The sequence below is a fragment of the Helianthus annuus genome, chromosome 1, assembly GCF_002127325.2.
Source record: "Helianthus annuus cultivar XRQ/B chromosome 1, HanXRQr2.0-SUNRISE, whole genome shotgun sequence".
In the NCBI taxonomy this organism is placed as follows: domain Eukaryota; kingdom Viridiplantae; phylum Streptophyta; class Magnoliopsida; order Asterales; family Asteraceae; genus Helianthus; species Helianthus annuus.
In genome coordinates this window covers 125,819,653-125,833,902 of record NC_035433.2, presented here as the reverse complement: position 1 = coordinate 125,833,902, position 14,250 = coordinate 125,819,653, and the positions used below count along the sequence as shown (strand labels likewise).

Below are 14,250 nucleotides of genomic sequence, written 5' to 3'. Positions count from 1 at the left end.
CCTAACTTACGTATCACAAACCGATTACCTTAACACGAACAACATTTAGATATTGCTCCTGAACATCATGTAATCTAATTCATCATTAACAATATACATATTCATAGATTGTAACCGATAAATCATGCGTTGCGAGTACGGGATTACCATAAGCATATATTCACATATGATCCAGGAAAATCAAGCATAGATATAACATAAATCAAGAAATCATGAACACGTAAACGACTAACCGAAAGAATCAAGGAAGCAACTAAGTCGATTCTAGGCTTCGGGTATGCGAGATCGCCGTCACAGAGCAAAGGAGTTCTTAGGGTTTCTGTTTTGCTAAAAGTGTGACAAATGAAGAGGTTACGTATAACCTATACGCGTTTAAGGTTAACTGGGCCGAACTGGGCTTGGCGAAACTGTTGGGCCGGCGAAACACATGTTTCGTCGAGATGGGTTTGGCGAGACAGGCCTCCTGTTTCGTTGAGATGTTGTTGGCGAATCTAGCTCTGATTCGTCGGGCACTATGTGGTTTAATGTGGTTTAATCAGTAGTCTAAGTCTAAGTGTTCATAATACTCACATTACAATGGTAATCACATACATGCATAACACAGTACGTTTCATTAACACATAACATGTACAGTTACAAGTCAATAAGTCAAACAATTACATAGTCAAGGTCAATGGTCAATGATCAAAGTCAACGTGCATTTAAAGTCAAAAGGTCGAGTTGTCACATTATCCCCAACTTGAAAGAAATTTCGTCCCGAAATTTGGTAAGTACTTACTGAGGAAGCTAGGTAGGTTGCATCGTTCGCTGGTTTTCCTGGGGTGTCACATCCTCCCCCCGTTGATCTGGAATTTCGCCCCGAAATTCCGTGGTAGTAGCTTCAGCCTCAGCAGTGGTTGTATTGGTTCCGAATAACTGGGGATACTTTTCTTTCATTTGGTCTTCGCGTTCCCAGGTGTACTCTGGGCCACGTCGGGAGTTCCAACGAACTCGAACAAGAGGGATTCTCTTGTGTTTGAGGACCTTCACATCCCGGTCCGTAATTTCAACAGGTTCCTCGACGAACTGCAACCGCTCGTCGATAGTGAGTTCCTTAAAAGGAATGATAAGGGTCTCATCTGACAGACACCTCTTCAGATTTGACACGTGAAAGACATTGTGAACTGCCCCGAGTTCTGCTGGTAAGTTCAATCTGTAGGCTACCTTGCCGATTTTCTCAACGATCTCGAATGGTCCAACATATCGCGGATTCAGTTTGCCCCGTTTGCCAAAACGTACCACACCCTTCCAGGGTGAAACTTTCAATAAAACCCGGTCCCCGACCTGAAATTCCAATGGCTTTCTACGCTTGTCCGCGTAGGCTTTTTGACGGTCGCGTGCTGCCGCCATGCGTTGTCGTATCTGTGCGATCTTTTCCGTGGCGTCCACTACAATCTCTGGACCCGTAATCTGACTATCCCCCACCTCTGCCCAACAGAGAGGTGACCGGCATTTACGCCCGTACAATGCCTCGAATGGAGCCGCTTGTATGCTGGTGTGATAACTGTTATTGTATGAAAACTCCACCAAAGGGAGGTGCTTTTCCCAGCCGTTGCCGAAATCGATAACACATGCCCGGAGCATGTCTTCAAGAATTTGGATCGTTCGCTCAGACTGCCCATCCGTCTGAGGGTGATATGCCGTGCTCATGTCTAACTTTGAGCCGAAAGATTTGTGCATTGCTTGCCATAGCTCTGACATGAATCGTGCGTCGCGATCTGAAATGATGGAGATGGGCACCCCGTGCCTCGAAACAACTTCTTTGAGATAAACGTCTGCGAGAGTGGAGAACTTATCTGTTTCCTTTATAGCCAGGAAGTGTGCAGACTTGGTGAGTCGATCCACGATCACCCATATGGTATCATTCCCGCGCTGGGATCTAGGCAAGCCTGTAACGAAATCCATGGAAATTTCTTCCCATTTCCATTGCGGTATCTTGGGTTGCTGAAGTAGACCCGCTGGTTTCTGATATTCCACTTTGACCCTTGCACATGTCAAACACTTGCCGACGTAGGTGGCGATGTGGGCCTTCATGCTTGGCCACCAATAAGTGGTTCTGATGTCGTGGTACATTTTGTCCGACCCTGGATGTACCGAATAACGGGACTTGTGAGCTTCATCCATTACAAGCTCTCGTAGACCGCCATAAAGTGGAACCCAAATACGCCCCGTTACATAGTAGGCACCGTCTTCCTTTTGTTCCATTTGTTGCCTCGAACCACGTAAAGCTTCAGCCTTTACGTTTTCTGGTTTCAATGCTTCCACTTGAGCATCTCGTATCTGTGCAGGAAGACTAGACTGAATAGTGAGCTGCAAAGCTCGTACGCGTCTAGGTAGAGTGTCTTTCCGACTAAGGGCGTCAGCCACAACATTGGCCTTGCCTGGATGGTACTTGATAGCGCATTCATAATCATTCAGTAGTTCCACCCATCTTCGTTGACGCATGTTCAAATCCTTCTGCTTAAGGATATGCTCGAGACTCCTGTGATCGGTGTAAATCGTGCACCTGGTACCGTACAGCTAGTGTCGCCATATCTTAAGCGCGAAAACAACAGCTCCCAGCTCTAAATCGTGCGTCGTGTAGTTCCGTTCGTGAACCTTGAGTTGACGAGAGGCGTAGGCAATCACTTTATCCCGCTGCATCAATACGCAACCAAGACCCTGTATTGATGCGTCACAATAAACCACGAAATCTTCCGTGCCCTCTGGCAATGAGAGAATAGGCGCACTGCAAAGCCTATCCTTTAAGTACTGAAAGGCGGTTTCCTGGGACTCTCCCCAGCGATAGGTGACACCCTTCTGTGTCAGCAGTGTAAGCGGTTGAGCGATCTTTGAGAAGTCTTTGATGAATCGCCGATAGTAACCCGCCAAACCCAAGAATTGGCGTATTTCCGTTGGTGTACGCGGTGCAGGCCAATTCCTGATCGAATCTACCTTGGATGGATCGACATGGATCCCATCCCTGTTCACCACATGGCCTAAGAAGTGGACTTCACGAAGCCAGAAGTCACATTTAGAAAACTTGGCGTACAGCTGTTCCTTCCGAAGGAGTTCCAAAATAAGGCGGAGATGCTGCTCGTGCTCCTCCTGACTCTTGGAGTAAATCAAAATGTCGTCGATGAAAACAATGACGAACTTGTCAAGATAGGGTTTACACACCCTGTTCATAAGATCCATAAACACGGCAGGCGCGTTCGTCAGCCCGAATGGCATGACTAGAAACTCGTAGTGTCCGTAACGAGTTCTGAAAGCGGTTTTGGAGACGTCCTCATCCCGGACTCTCAGCTGATGATATCCTGACCTCAAGTCTATCTTGGAGTAGAAACTTGACCCCTGCAACTGGTCGAATAGGTTGTCTATACGCGGAAGAGGATAACGGTTCTTCACCGTCACCTTGTTCAGTTCACGGTAGTCGATGCACATTCTGAACGTACCATCTTTCTTCTTCACAAATAACACTGGAGCTCCCCAAGGCGAAGAGCTTGGACGAATAAAACCCTTTTCCAAGAGCTCTTGTAGTTGCTTCGACAGTTCTTCCAGTTCAGTTGGAGCTAAACGATACGGTGCGCGGGCTATTGGTGCTGCTCCAGGAGCTAACTCAATCTGAAACTCGACTTGACGATGAGGAGGTAAACCAGGTAAATCTTCAGGAAACACTTGAGGGAAGTCACATACAACTGGGATATCCTCCAGCTTCTTTTCCTTTGCTGATGCGTCAGTGACAAGTGCCAGAATGGCAGTGTGTCCCTTTCGTAAACATTTCTGCGCCTTTAAGAAAGAGATGATGCCAACTACAGCACCACTCTTGTCACCTTGAACTTCGAGAGGTTCCTGACTAGAGCGAGGAATACGAATAACCTTTTCCTTGCATAAAATCTCTGCGCGATGTTGGGATAACCAATCCATGCCGATGACGACGTCGAAACTACCCAAAACTATGGGTATAAGATCAATCGAGAAAGTCTGACCAGCCAGTACGATGTTACAACCCTTGATTACATGTGCCGCTTCTACACTTTTACCATTTGCCAGTTCTACGACGTGTTTAGTGTTTAGGGGTGTTGGTGTACGTTTTAACAATTTACTCATTTTCAATGACATATAACTTGTATCAGCACCCGAATCAAATAAGACAGTAACATAAATATCGTCGAGAAGAAACTTACCCATAACCACATTGGGATCATTCACTGCGTCACCCCGACCTAGCACAAAAGCACGACCCCGAGCTTCGTTGCCATTGTTGTTGTTGTTTCCCCCGTTGTTGTTATTGTTGTTATTCCCGTTGCCCTGGTTGTTGTTGTTGTTGCGATTCTGGTTCAACTGTGGGCAATCGCGTTTGTAGTGGCCTTCAGCCCCACACTGGAAACATCCCCGGTTTCCACGATGTGGCTGCTGCTGCTGGTTCTGTGGAGCTGGCGGTGGGAGTTGCTGGTTTTGGTTTGCAGGTCGCGAGCTTCTACAATCTTTAGCCTCATGGCCCGGCTTGTGGCATCTTTGACAACGTTCCCTGCGACATCTTCCACTGTGGTGTTTGTTGCACCTGTTACACCACGGGTGAGTTCCCCTATAACCACTCTGCCCCTGGTTGCCTGATGATTGCTGATTCGGACTCTGGTGGTCGTTGGTGCGACGCTGCTGAGTTTGAGACTGAACCGAAACTGATCCCTTGCTGGAATCCCCATCCCACTTTCTTTTGTTCTCGCTGGGCGTGGTAGAAGTAGTAGCAGCTGGAGTAGTAGTAGCAGTAGTGGTAGCACTGATGCGTTTTGGCAGTCTGTTCTGATCCACTGCCTGATCTGTGATGCGGTGAGCGAGGCGCTGAATAGCCTGAATGTCGTCAAGATTAGCCGATGTTACGTGGCTCTGGATTTCTGGCGCCAAACCTTTGAGATACAACTCAATACGCTTGTATGGAGGGTCCACCATAGTTGGACACAGCACGGCCAGCTCATTTGACCTTTTAGTATACGCTTCAATCTCTGATCCAACCATTTTCAGGTTATACAGCTCGTCTTCCAGTTTGTGAATATCTTCACGCGTGCAATACTCTCTCTTGATAAGTTCCTTGAAATCGTTCCAGGGTGTGGCGTTAGCAGCTGCCAACCCCAGAATTTGTACCTGCGCGTTCCACCAGGTTAGCGCTATTCCCTCCAAGGTGCCAGTTGCATACTTGACCTTGCGAGCCTCAGGGCACTCGCACATTTCGAATACTGACTCTAGCTTTTCAAACCAATGGAGGAGTCCCACTGCCCCCTCGGTGCCACTGAAAGAATTTGGACGACAGTCCATGAAGTTCTTGAATGTGCAGACAGGCTGCTGCGCGTGTTGACCTATTATACGAATAGGACGAAGTTAAATACGGGAGTTAATGTATGATCTAAAGACCCTAGTATGAGTTTATACTGCAGGGCATACTACCTGCTTGAGCGGCTGCAATTGCCGCAGCAACGAGAGCCTCTAGCTGGGCTTGAGTCATGTTAATTCGTGCGGCCATTGATCTTCACATCAAAGGCAACATAAGTGAGAAAGGTTCGCGAATAGTGCGATGACAGAAGAGTGTAAGCACATAAGTGTTCTCAAGCAGTAACAGTTAGCGAGCAATAGTAGGGTAAGCATACTACGAGCAAAGTTCTAAGCAGTTCTAGCAAGCAGGTAATAAACATAAACCTTATTACCTAGTATGTCGAGTCTTGCACGTGGAGCGAAGCGTCGTTGTGGATCGTTGAGAGCACTGTTCTGGTTATAGTCTGGTTTTAATAAAAACGTTTTCCCATATTAAAACCAAGTTCTCTATAACCAATGGCTCTGATACCAATCTGTCACACCCCCAAAATCCACCTGTGGAGTACCACCGCTTGGGAGCGTGACTGACCAGGATCAAGCCATCAATCATATTGAACATAGCATAATGTAAATAAATAGTACGTAAACCCCATTCAATACAATTGATGTTCCAAACCAAACATAGTATCAATAGCGGAAGCATAAGTAAATAACCCAAATAAAATCATAAGTTCAAATATTCGAAGTGTTAAACATAATGTTCATGATCCATTTCCCACAACGACCCGCTCCTCCAGTGCAAGCTCCATAAGTACCTAAGGTCCTGCAAGGCATGCAGCAGAGAGTCAACAACTAGTTGAGCGAGTTCACAGTTAACAGTTCAGTAATAATATGGTATGAGTAATAGTAAGTTCGTTCGTTTATAACATGTTTCATATTTCCATCGCGGCCTCCCAGGCAGGTGTGCGAAGATATTAGGGGATGTTCATCCCAATTATTCTAGACTAGGTTTATTTGTATCGCGGCCTCCCAGGCAGGTGTGCGAAGGTTAGTAAGTTTAGTGCACGGCCTTCCAAAGGCAGGTGTGCGAAGATGTCATAGTATCGCGGCCAACCCGTGGCAGGTGTGCGAAGATCAGTTCAATGAGTGTTACTAGTCTAGTAGGTTCGTATTCGTTAAGTTCTACCATCTGAGTGTGCATGACAATCTATCAAATCCCATTCCCCACCCGGGAACCCATGCCTTGGCTGTGTGAACTCACCTGGGGTTTGCTCGGTATGCTAAGTATGTGCTCAAAGTAAATCAATCACGTCCTAGAGTATGTACGTACACAATCAGTTTGAATTCATGCAGTTAGCGTATAAGCATAATCAATAATCACCAAGTAGTGCACATCACTAATCAACATCACACAAGTCATGCATAGCGTTTGACATCAGTTAATTAACTCAGTTAACACTTAACAGAATTACATCAGTTACTGTGCAGGTTGTCCAGATTGGCGAAACAGAGGTTGGCGAAACATAGACTGTTTCGTCAACTATTCTTTGGCGAAACACAATTCAATTTCGTCGAAACCCTTGGCGAAACACATCCTTGTTTCGTCAAGCGTTCCATTCCGTCAATGACTCAATTTCGTCAAACATTCAAATTCGTCAAGGCATTCACATTCGTCAAGCATTCTAATTCGCCAAACATTCAGATTCGTTAATATCAATTACGTCAATATACCAGTTACGTGAATCATGGATCCGTTACAACAGAAATCACAGGAAACCCTAATCTGCCGTCACATCATTATCGATCAAACAACAATCATTCAGTAATCATAGAATCATCGTTTAATCACTTCGTAATCAAATCATGTTATCACAACCATCTTCTAACATGAATCCTAACTTACGTATCACAAACCGATTACCTTAACACGAACAACATTTAGATATTGCTCCTGAACATCATGTAATCTAATTCATCATTAACAATATACATATTCATAGATTGTAACCGATAAATCATGCGTTGCGAGTACGGGATTACCATAAGCATATATTCACATATGATCCAGGAAAATCAAGCATAGATATAACATAAATCAAGAAATCATGAACACGTAAACGACTAACCGAAAGAATCAAGGAAGCAACTAAGTCGATTCTAGGCTTCGGGTATGCGAGATCGCCGTCACAGAGCAAAGGAGTTCTTAGGGTTTCTGTTTTGCTAAAAGTGTGACAAATGAAGAGGTTACGTATAACCTATACGCGTTTAAGGTTAACTGGGCCGAACTGGGCTTGGCGAAACTGTTGGGCCGGCGAAACACATGTTACGTCGAGATGGGTTTGGCGAGACAGGCCTCCTGTTTTGTTGAGATGTTGTTGGCGAATCTAGCTCTGATTCGTCGGGCACTATGTGGTTTAATGTGGTTTAATCAGTAGTCTAAGTCTAAGTGTTCATAATACTCACATTACAATGGTAATCACATACATGCATAACACAGTACGTTTCATTAACACATAACATGTACAGTTACAAGTCAACAAGTCAAACAATTACATAGTCAAGGTCAATGGTCAATGATCAAAGTCAACGTGCATTTAAAGTCAAAAGGTCGAGTTGTCACATCCTAGGACTCACAAAAACACAAAAAGCACGTAACGATATCAGTTGAAATCCAAACAAAGCAGTTAACGCAATTGCCAAGAGTCCCCGGCAGCGGCGCCAAAAACTTGATGTGGAAAAAGTAGCTCAACTAAATAAACTAAATTACCCTAAATTAAGACTCAAGTAATAAAAATCTAGACTCTTTAACCTGACTAAACTACTCACCGGCAAGTGTACCGGTCGACTCTAGCACAGAAAAGTAAGTCCGGATGTCGAACCCACAAGGACTCTAATGAATTACGTTAACGACTCTATTTAGACTGGACACTGACACGACTTAATAATTGTTGTGTTTTAAGGGGGGTTTTTACTAAAATCCTAAAATTACACTTAAAATGAAATTAAACTAAAGTACGAACGAAGACTAGGGTTTTAATTCAGATGAGATTAAGGACTACCTAGACTTGAATCCAGTTTAACTGTGAATGGACTTCTAACGGTTTTATTGTTGTATGGAGCCGGGATCGTAAAATACTAAACCTTAAGGTATTTCAATGCTAAGACTTCCCGACCCTTCTCAGGAAGAAACCTAGGAAACCCTACAAGGCTGTTATGATTACCGACTGTTAGATTTCCTCTCAGTCCTCTAACGATTCTAAAAGTGCCCTAATATGACTATCTACCTCTCAGCGCGACAATCTAAGGCAATTCTAGGTTCTGATTTGGTTTACTAGACACAACTGCAATTAGGGAACTAATGTCGACTTCTCTCAAAATCTAAATTAGCTATATACTGCACCGCGACCTAATAACTAACTCGAGCCTCTCAGCGACAAGTTAAGCAGAATATTTACTTCTAATTGTATTTTAATTACTGGTTCTAAGGCTATCGGCCGATTTACCCAAAGATCACCCGAACCCGCAAGGATACAAATAATCAACACAGATCTATTATGTGATAAAGACCGTCACTAAAATCTATGTGAATCAGTAAACAATCCACAATCAAAAGTAAATATGCACACGCACCAAATCAGAAAATCTAGAACACGTTACTTTCAAAGTCAATCCATAATAAATTCAATAAAAACCGTTAAAAGATCCATAAGTAAATTAAACCATCATCAAATCTAGGTAGTATCTAAAGTCTAGCCAAGAATCATAATGTTCAAAACAAACAAAACAAGTTCAAAACAAGAATTCATCGTAAAGTATCGAAAACGCGAAAATAAGGAACACCGGGAGATAAAACCCGAAAGATCTTCACTCTCACGATCCAAGCTTCAACCGGATGATTCCCGTTCGGCAAAATACTCCAGAATGCTCAAAATCACCTCCGAAATTCGTCCTAGGGTTTCTTGATTCGTCTTCAGAGTTGTGTTCGGTTTCTTCTTCTTCAATCCAACAAAAACCCTAATTTCCTCCGGATTTCACACCCCTCGCGTGACGCCTAGGGGGGGTCGCGTCACGCGGCGCCTCCATTGTATATTTTTTTTATTTTTTTTATTCTTATCAGCTTCCGGCTCTTCCCGACGCGCGTACGAATCCCGATTTTCTTCCAAACTGCTCGGTTTTGCTCGTTTTTCAACACTTTAGGCTACGGGACCTGAAATCAAAGCTTAACGTCAGCAGTATCGCAGTTCTAACCTAAACTAGACTCTAAACGACTGAAAATTGACCGAAATATACACTATAAACATATGTACTTTGCAGTACATCAGGCTGCCATTGATCCGAATGCAAGCTATACGGCCCAAAGGGGCTTGTGCGATCGATTATGTGTTGTGCGTTTCAGTTCATTTATATACATACATACATTACACATTGCACATAACATTCATTACTCGCAATAGTTCACATAATCACATATCATAATGTCATAACATTCAATAAGTCAATCAAGTTCACATACGTTACTTACATCACAAAGACGGTTTCGAAAATACGAGTTGTCTCATACCCTTAATGGAAAATGCAGCGAAAACATCAAAGCTGTTAAAGCTATTGTTAGTGGACTTGAATCAAATCAAAACTTATATCAAATCAGTGGACTTAAATTAAATCAATACTTCGATTGTTAGTTTCAAGCAGAAGGCAATGTGCTAGCTAGATATTGTGATTTTTTTAGTTTTATCGTGTTTATGAGATTGCACATCCAAAGGACTTGCTAGTACCAACTTCAATCTTTTCAACAACGGATAAATATTTTTCAATCATCTATTTGGGTGTGCATTATATATTTTCATCAATCATCTATATGGGTCAAACAAACAGGTCTTGAAACAACTTACAGGTCTTTAACACCACTGTCGCATCATGCGTTGTTGTAAACGGATATATCGTTGTTTCAAAGAATTTCTATTGACATAATTGAACGAACACAAATGAACAACGATGTATCCGTTTTACATTTATTTGTAAGTTGTAACCACTCATTGCGTTTTGAACGAACATTCGAAGTTATAATATATCCACCACTGCATTTACAGTACCTATTTGACTCACAGAAAGACAGTACTGTCATGAAATGTGGACACAGAATGCACTCTGAATGTTGCAAGGAGATGATAAGCCGTAATAAGTAAGTATTTCTATGATTCTTTGGTTTATGTATTTATCTTTTTGCATTTTTACTAAAATTTAATTCTTTTTTTTCAACAGATTCTCCTGTCCTATCTGCTCCAAGTCAGTAATGGATATGTCTATGACTTGGAGAAGACTAGATGAGGAGGCGAGTCTAGTTAATCATTTTTATGGGATATCTTCGTTGTAAACGGATACATCGTTCAACGAGGTCGTAGCTTCAAAAATTGGGTTTTAGGGTTTTGTTCATAAAAGGGTGGGGGCAAGATATAACTGTTAAAAAAGGGTAAATTAAATATATTAAGACAATGACTAAATTACCACTCTATCAAGTTAGTTTTGTTAGGGTGTTAGTCATTTTGGATGGATTTAGCAACTTTTTTGAAACCTCAGTGATTCCTATGAGAAAAAAACCTTTTTTGGATGGATCTAGCAAATGTGAATAAACGTCAGGACAATTTTAGCAATTTACTCAAGAATAAACTACAAAATTCACAAGTCCTGAGGTTTAATGGGGAGATCAACTTAACCTTTTAAAATGAAAATCTTACTGCTTTACATTCCGATGTTTCCTAATTGCATCAATGTTCACTTCTCAATGTGTAAAAAGTCGTTGCCCTTGATAATGAAAAAAAATTTAGAGTAAACTCCACATTTATGCCGTGTGGTTAACCTCGCTTCAGTTTTACACCATGTTAGCATTTAGACATTTTAACAAAAGTTGACTAATTAAACAACTAATCTATAAAAAATAGTAAATGTCCAGTCGTTTTACCTCCCTTTCAAGTTTCTTGATTAGAATTTCATTTAGCAAGCTTTAGCTTTTCCATTGTAAATAAAGTATATTTTGAGATATAGTGGATTTTACACCACAAATCATTTGGAGTTCATCTTTCTTATATTTAAAAAAAAATTCATAACAGTGGTTAATAAAAGGACAGACCAATCTATAAAAAAAATAGTAAATGTACAGTGGGCCAAATGAATCATAACGGGAGCTAAGACCAAACTGGGCCGGAATCATTGCTCCGGTGGTCGGAATATCGCCGGAGTGATTGGAAAATCTCCGGAGAAGACGACTTTAAGGAGACAGGGTGTAAACGTGTCAGCGGAGGTAAAGCACAATGTGTACAACTGAAGTTTACTTTATAAATATGAGTAAGACTACTCTATAAAACGTGTCGGCGGAGGTAAAGCACAAGGTGATGTTTTACGCCAACCTACATCGAAACTTAACCCTAATTTGATTTCATCCATAATTGTAGATACCTATGGTTTTACACAAGCAGTTAGATCCATAATCGTTTTCATCACCAAAAAATATATATGGGCAGGGAAAGCGGCTTTTGGATTTTAACAAGCTAGATGATCTAAACATGTATAAAAAAAGTTTAGGGATTTCTCTGCATACAGAGAAAGTTTAAGTAACTACTTAATATACAAAAAAGTAAATCTGTAAAAATCACACAGACATGTTCAAAACATGTCATTTTCTAGTATGAATCAAAACAAAACTAGGCCTGTTGAATTTACCACCTTTTTCTAACAAAAATCAAATTATTACTACGGTAATCATATAAATCTTAGAATTAAGTGGTTGTATGACTCAACAATAGCTTCTTGGAGTGGTTAACTTAACACAAATTGGCCCGATTATAAGTGAACGGGTAAAAATTGCCATATCTACTAACTATGCACATATCTTCTTTGTTATCTGTACCAAATCCACTAATGATTTACATACCACAAAAGCAGGTAAGATCATCTCTACCAGCATTCTACGATATAGCATAACCGAGTAACTCCCCTCATGTTATTACCAAATTCAATAATTATCCGCTTAAAAGCTATTAAACATAGATTAGATCACCAGTCGGTAATTACGCCTAGCTGTTGTTACAAAAAGTCCCTATCATTATTTACTTAGATCTAACCATACATCATTCACTGATTGACAACAAATCAAACCAACTTCTTATAGAATGCTTCACATAACATGTATAAAGACAAAAGCGTAACCACCGTATCCTAAACATGTATGAACTAAGATGCACCAAATTAGTCATTAGCGCATCAGATAAGTCGTCCGTTATGTGATAAACTCTTACCATAAATCAAACTTAACTCTATATCCATAATTAAGGCAACGTAAACAGGGTAATAAATCACTTGGAGAATGCGTGAATTCCAACGATAGCAATCAATTCTGACGATACAAAAAGCAACAGCCAACAAGATACATGATTCCTATTCGCCACTGGGATCAATAGCAAACCACAAGATACAATCTTAATACTTAATAATAGCATAAAACTGTATGAAATTCATCTCCATACTTTCTAGGGCATTCAACTAACACGTGTCTAAACTCCATAGGGCACAAGGATGCCCTCATACAAAACAATCAAGAAACAGTAACGAATACACACAAATGCAAGTCCCGACATGATTCACAAACAAATCATCAACACCATAACAATCTGTATAACCTTCAAAGATGCCATATATAAACTGCATAACCATAACATGTATCTTTCATATTACTTTAACTTGATGATAAGTAATACCACATACTAAATATATAGGATCCCCTTATTCTGTATATAAGACTATAAGTCAAAAGATGAGCTCTGAAAACAACTTATCAGCTCATACTTATTCTATCTAAACCGAAACCCAATCACTTTTTAATCCTACGAACCCGCTTAGACCCCCATACCTCCAATCTCCCAGCAGGACATCCACAAGGCGCTCGAAAAATAAGCACAGTCCGCCCATTAACCGGCGCCATTTTCTTCAACTCTGCCTCAAGCTCCTTATGATCCTGCCCCAATTCCAACGGCTTCACATCGTTTTCCGCAATCGCCATATACCTAACACACTCTTCCGGCTCGAGCTGGATATCAAACTCAACCGCTTTCCTTAACCCCTTACACTTCGGTTTCCCACATTTCCTCGACTTAACCTCGAGTATTTCCCACGCGGCTATCGTCGCAATCACACCACTTACCGCAGCGATAACCCCGATCACATACGCGATCGGGGCATCCACAACAATTTCCTGAATCACCTCGATGAATAAAGGGAGAATCTCTAGAAACTCATGGTATAAAATGTTAACATATGGTATGATTAAAAACCCTAGTGCTCCTAGCACTAGAATCAGCATCAGAATATCCAACGCAGCAAAAGAAGATTTGTCACAAAACGGGTGTGATAACGGATTAACCGAATTGCAACAACCTTGACTATTATTATAATTGCTGTTGTTGTTGTTGTTCCACTTCCTACGTGACTGATTATTATTGTTTGCGGACATCATATTCTTGTGTTGTTCAAAAGCACGACAAAATTCGATTAAACTACGGCAATCAACCATCGGCAATCTCATGTTAATTAATCCTTTCACTTGAATGGTAACACTTATATCAAATCGAAAATTCAATCACCGATTTATGTTGTTGTGGTGGCCGGCAGTACGGATTAATCTTGATCGGATCGAGAGGGGGTGGGGAGGAACGACGTCGTTTGAGGGGGTGATAATGAGAGAAAGCCGATGGGAGAAAATGGTGTGAATTGAGCGATTGAAATGGAAGAAGTCAGTGGTGGAGGATGCGTGGATTACGAGGATAGATCGGGACGAAGGGTTAAAAAGCTGCACGTTTTTTGTTCTTTGGTCCTGCTAGTATTGTGAACTCGCTGGTTTTTCCCTTTATTATTGTTTGAAATTTTACTGTTTCA

At 41.5% G+C, this 14,250-nt stretch overlaps 1 protein-coding gene across 1 annotated transcript; it reads right to left on the bottom strand.

Moving 5' to 3' along the window:
• Positions 1-13,189: 13,189 nt before the first annotated feature.
• LOC110930793 (uncharacterized protein At5g19025) lies at positions 13,190-13,900 on the bottom strand. The gene has a single exon (XM_022174181.1). The coding sequence runs from the start codon at positions 13,898-13,900 to the stop codon at positions 13,190-13,192; it is 711 nt and encodes a 236-aa protein (XP_022029873.1).
• Between the last annotated feature and the right edge of the window lie 350 nt (positions 13,901-14,250).

What these genes read in the sequence shown, in the direction of transcription:
- LOC110930793 (XM_022174181.1), bottom strand. Translation starts at nt 13,900, where the DNA reads ATGAGATTGCCGATGGTTGATTGCCGTAGTTTAATCGAATTTTGTCGT.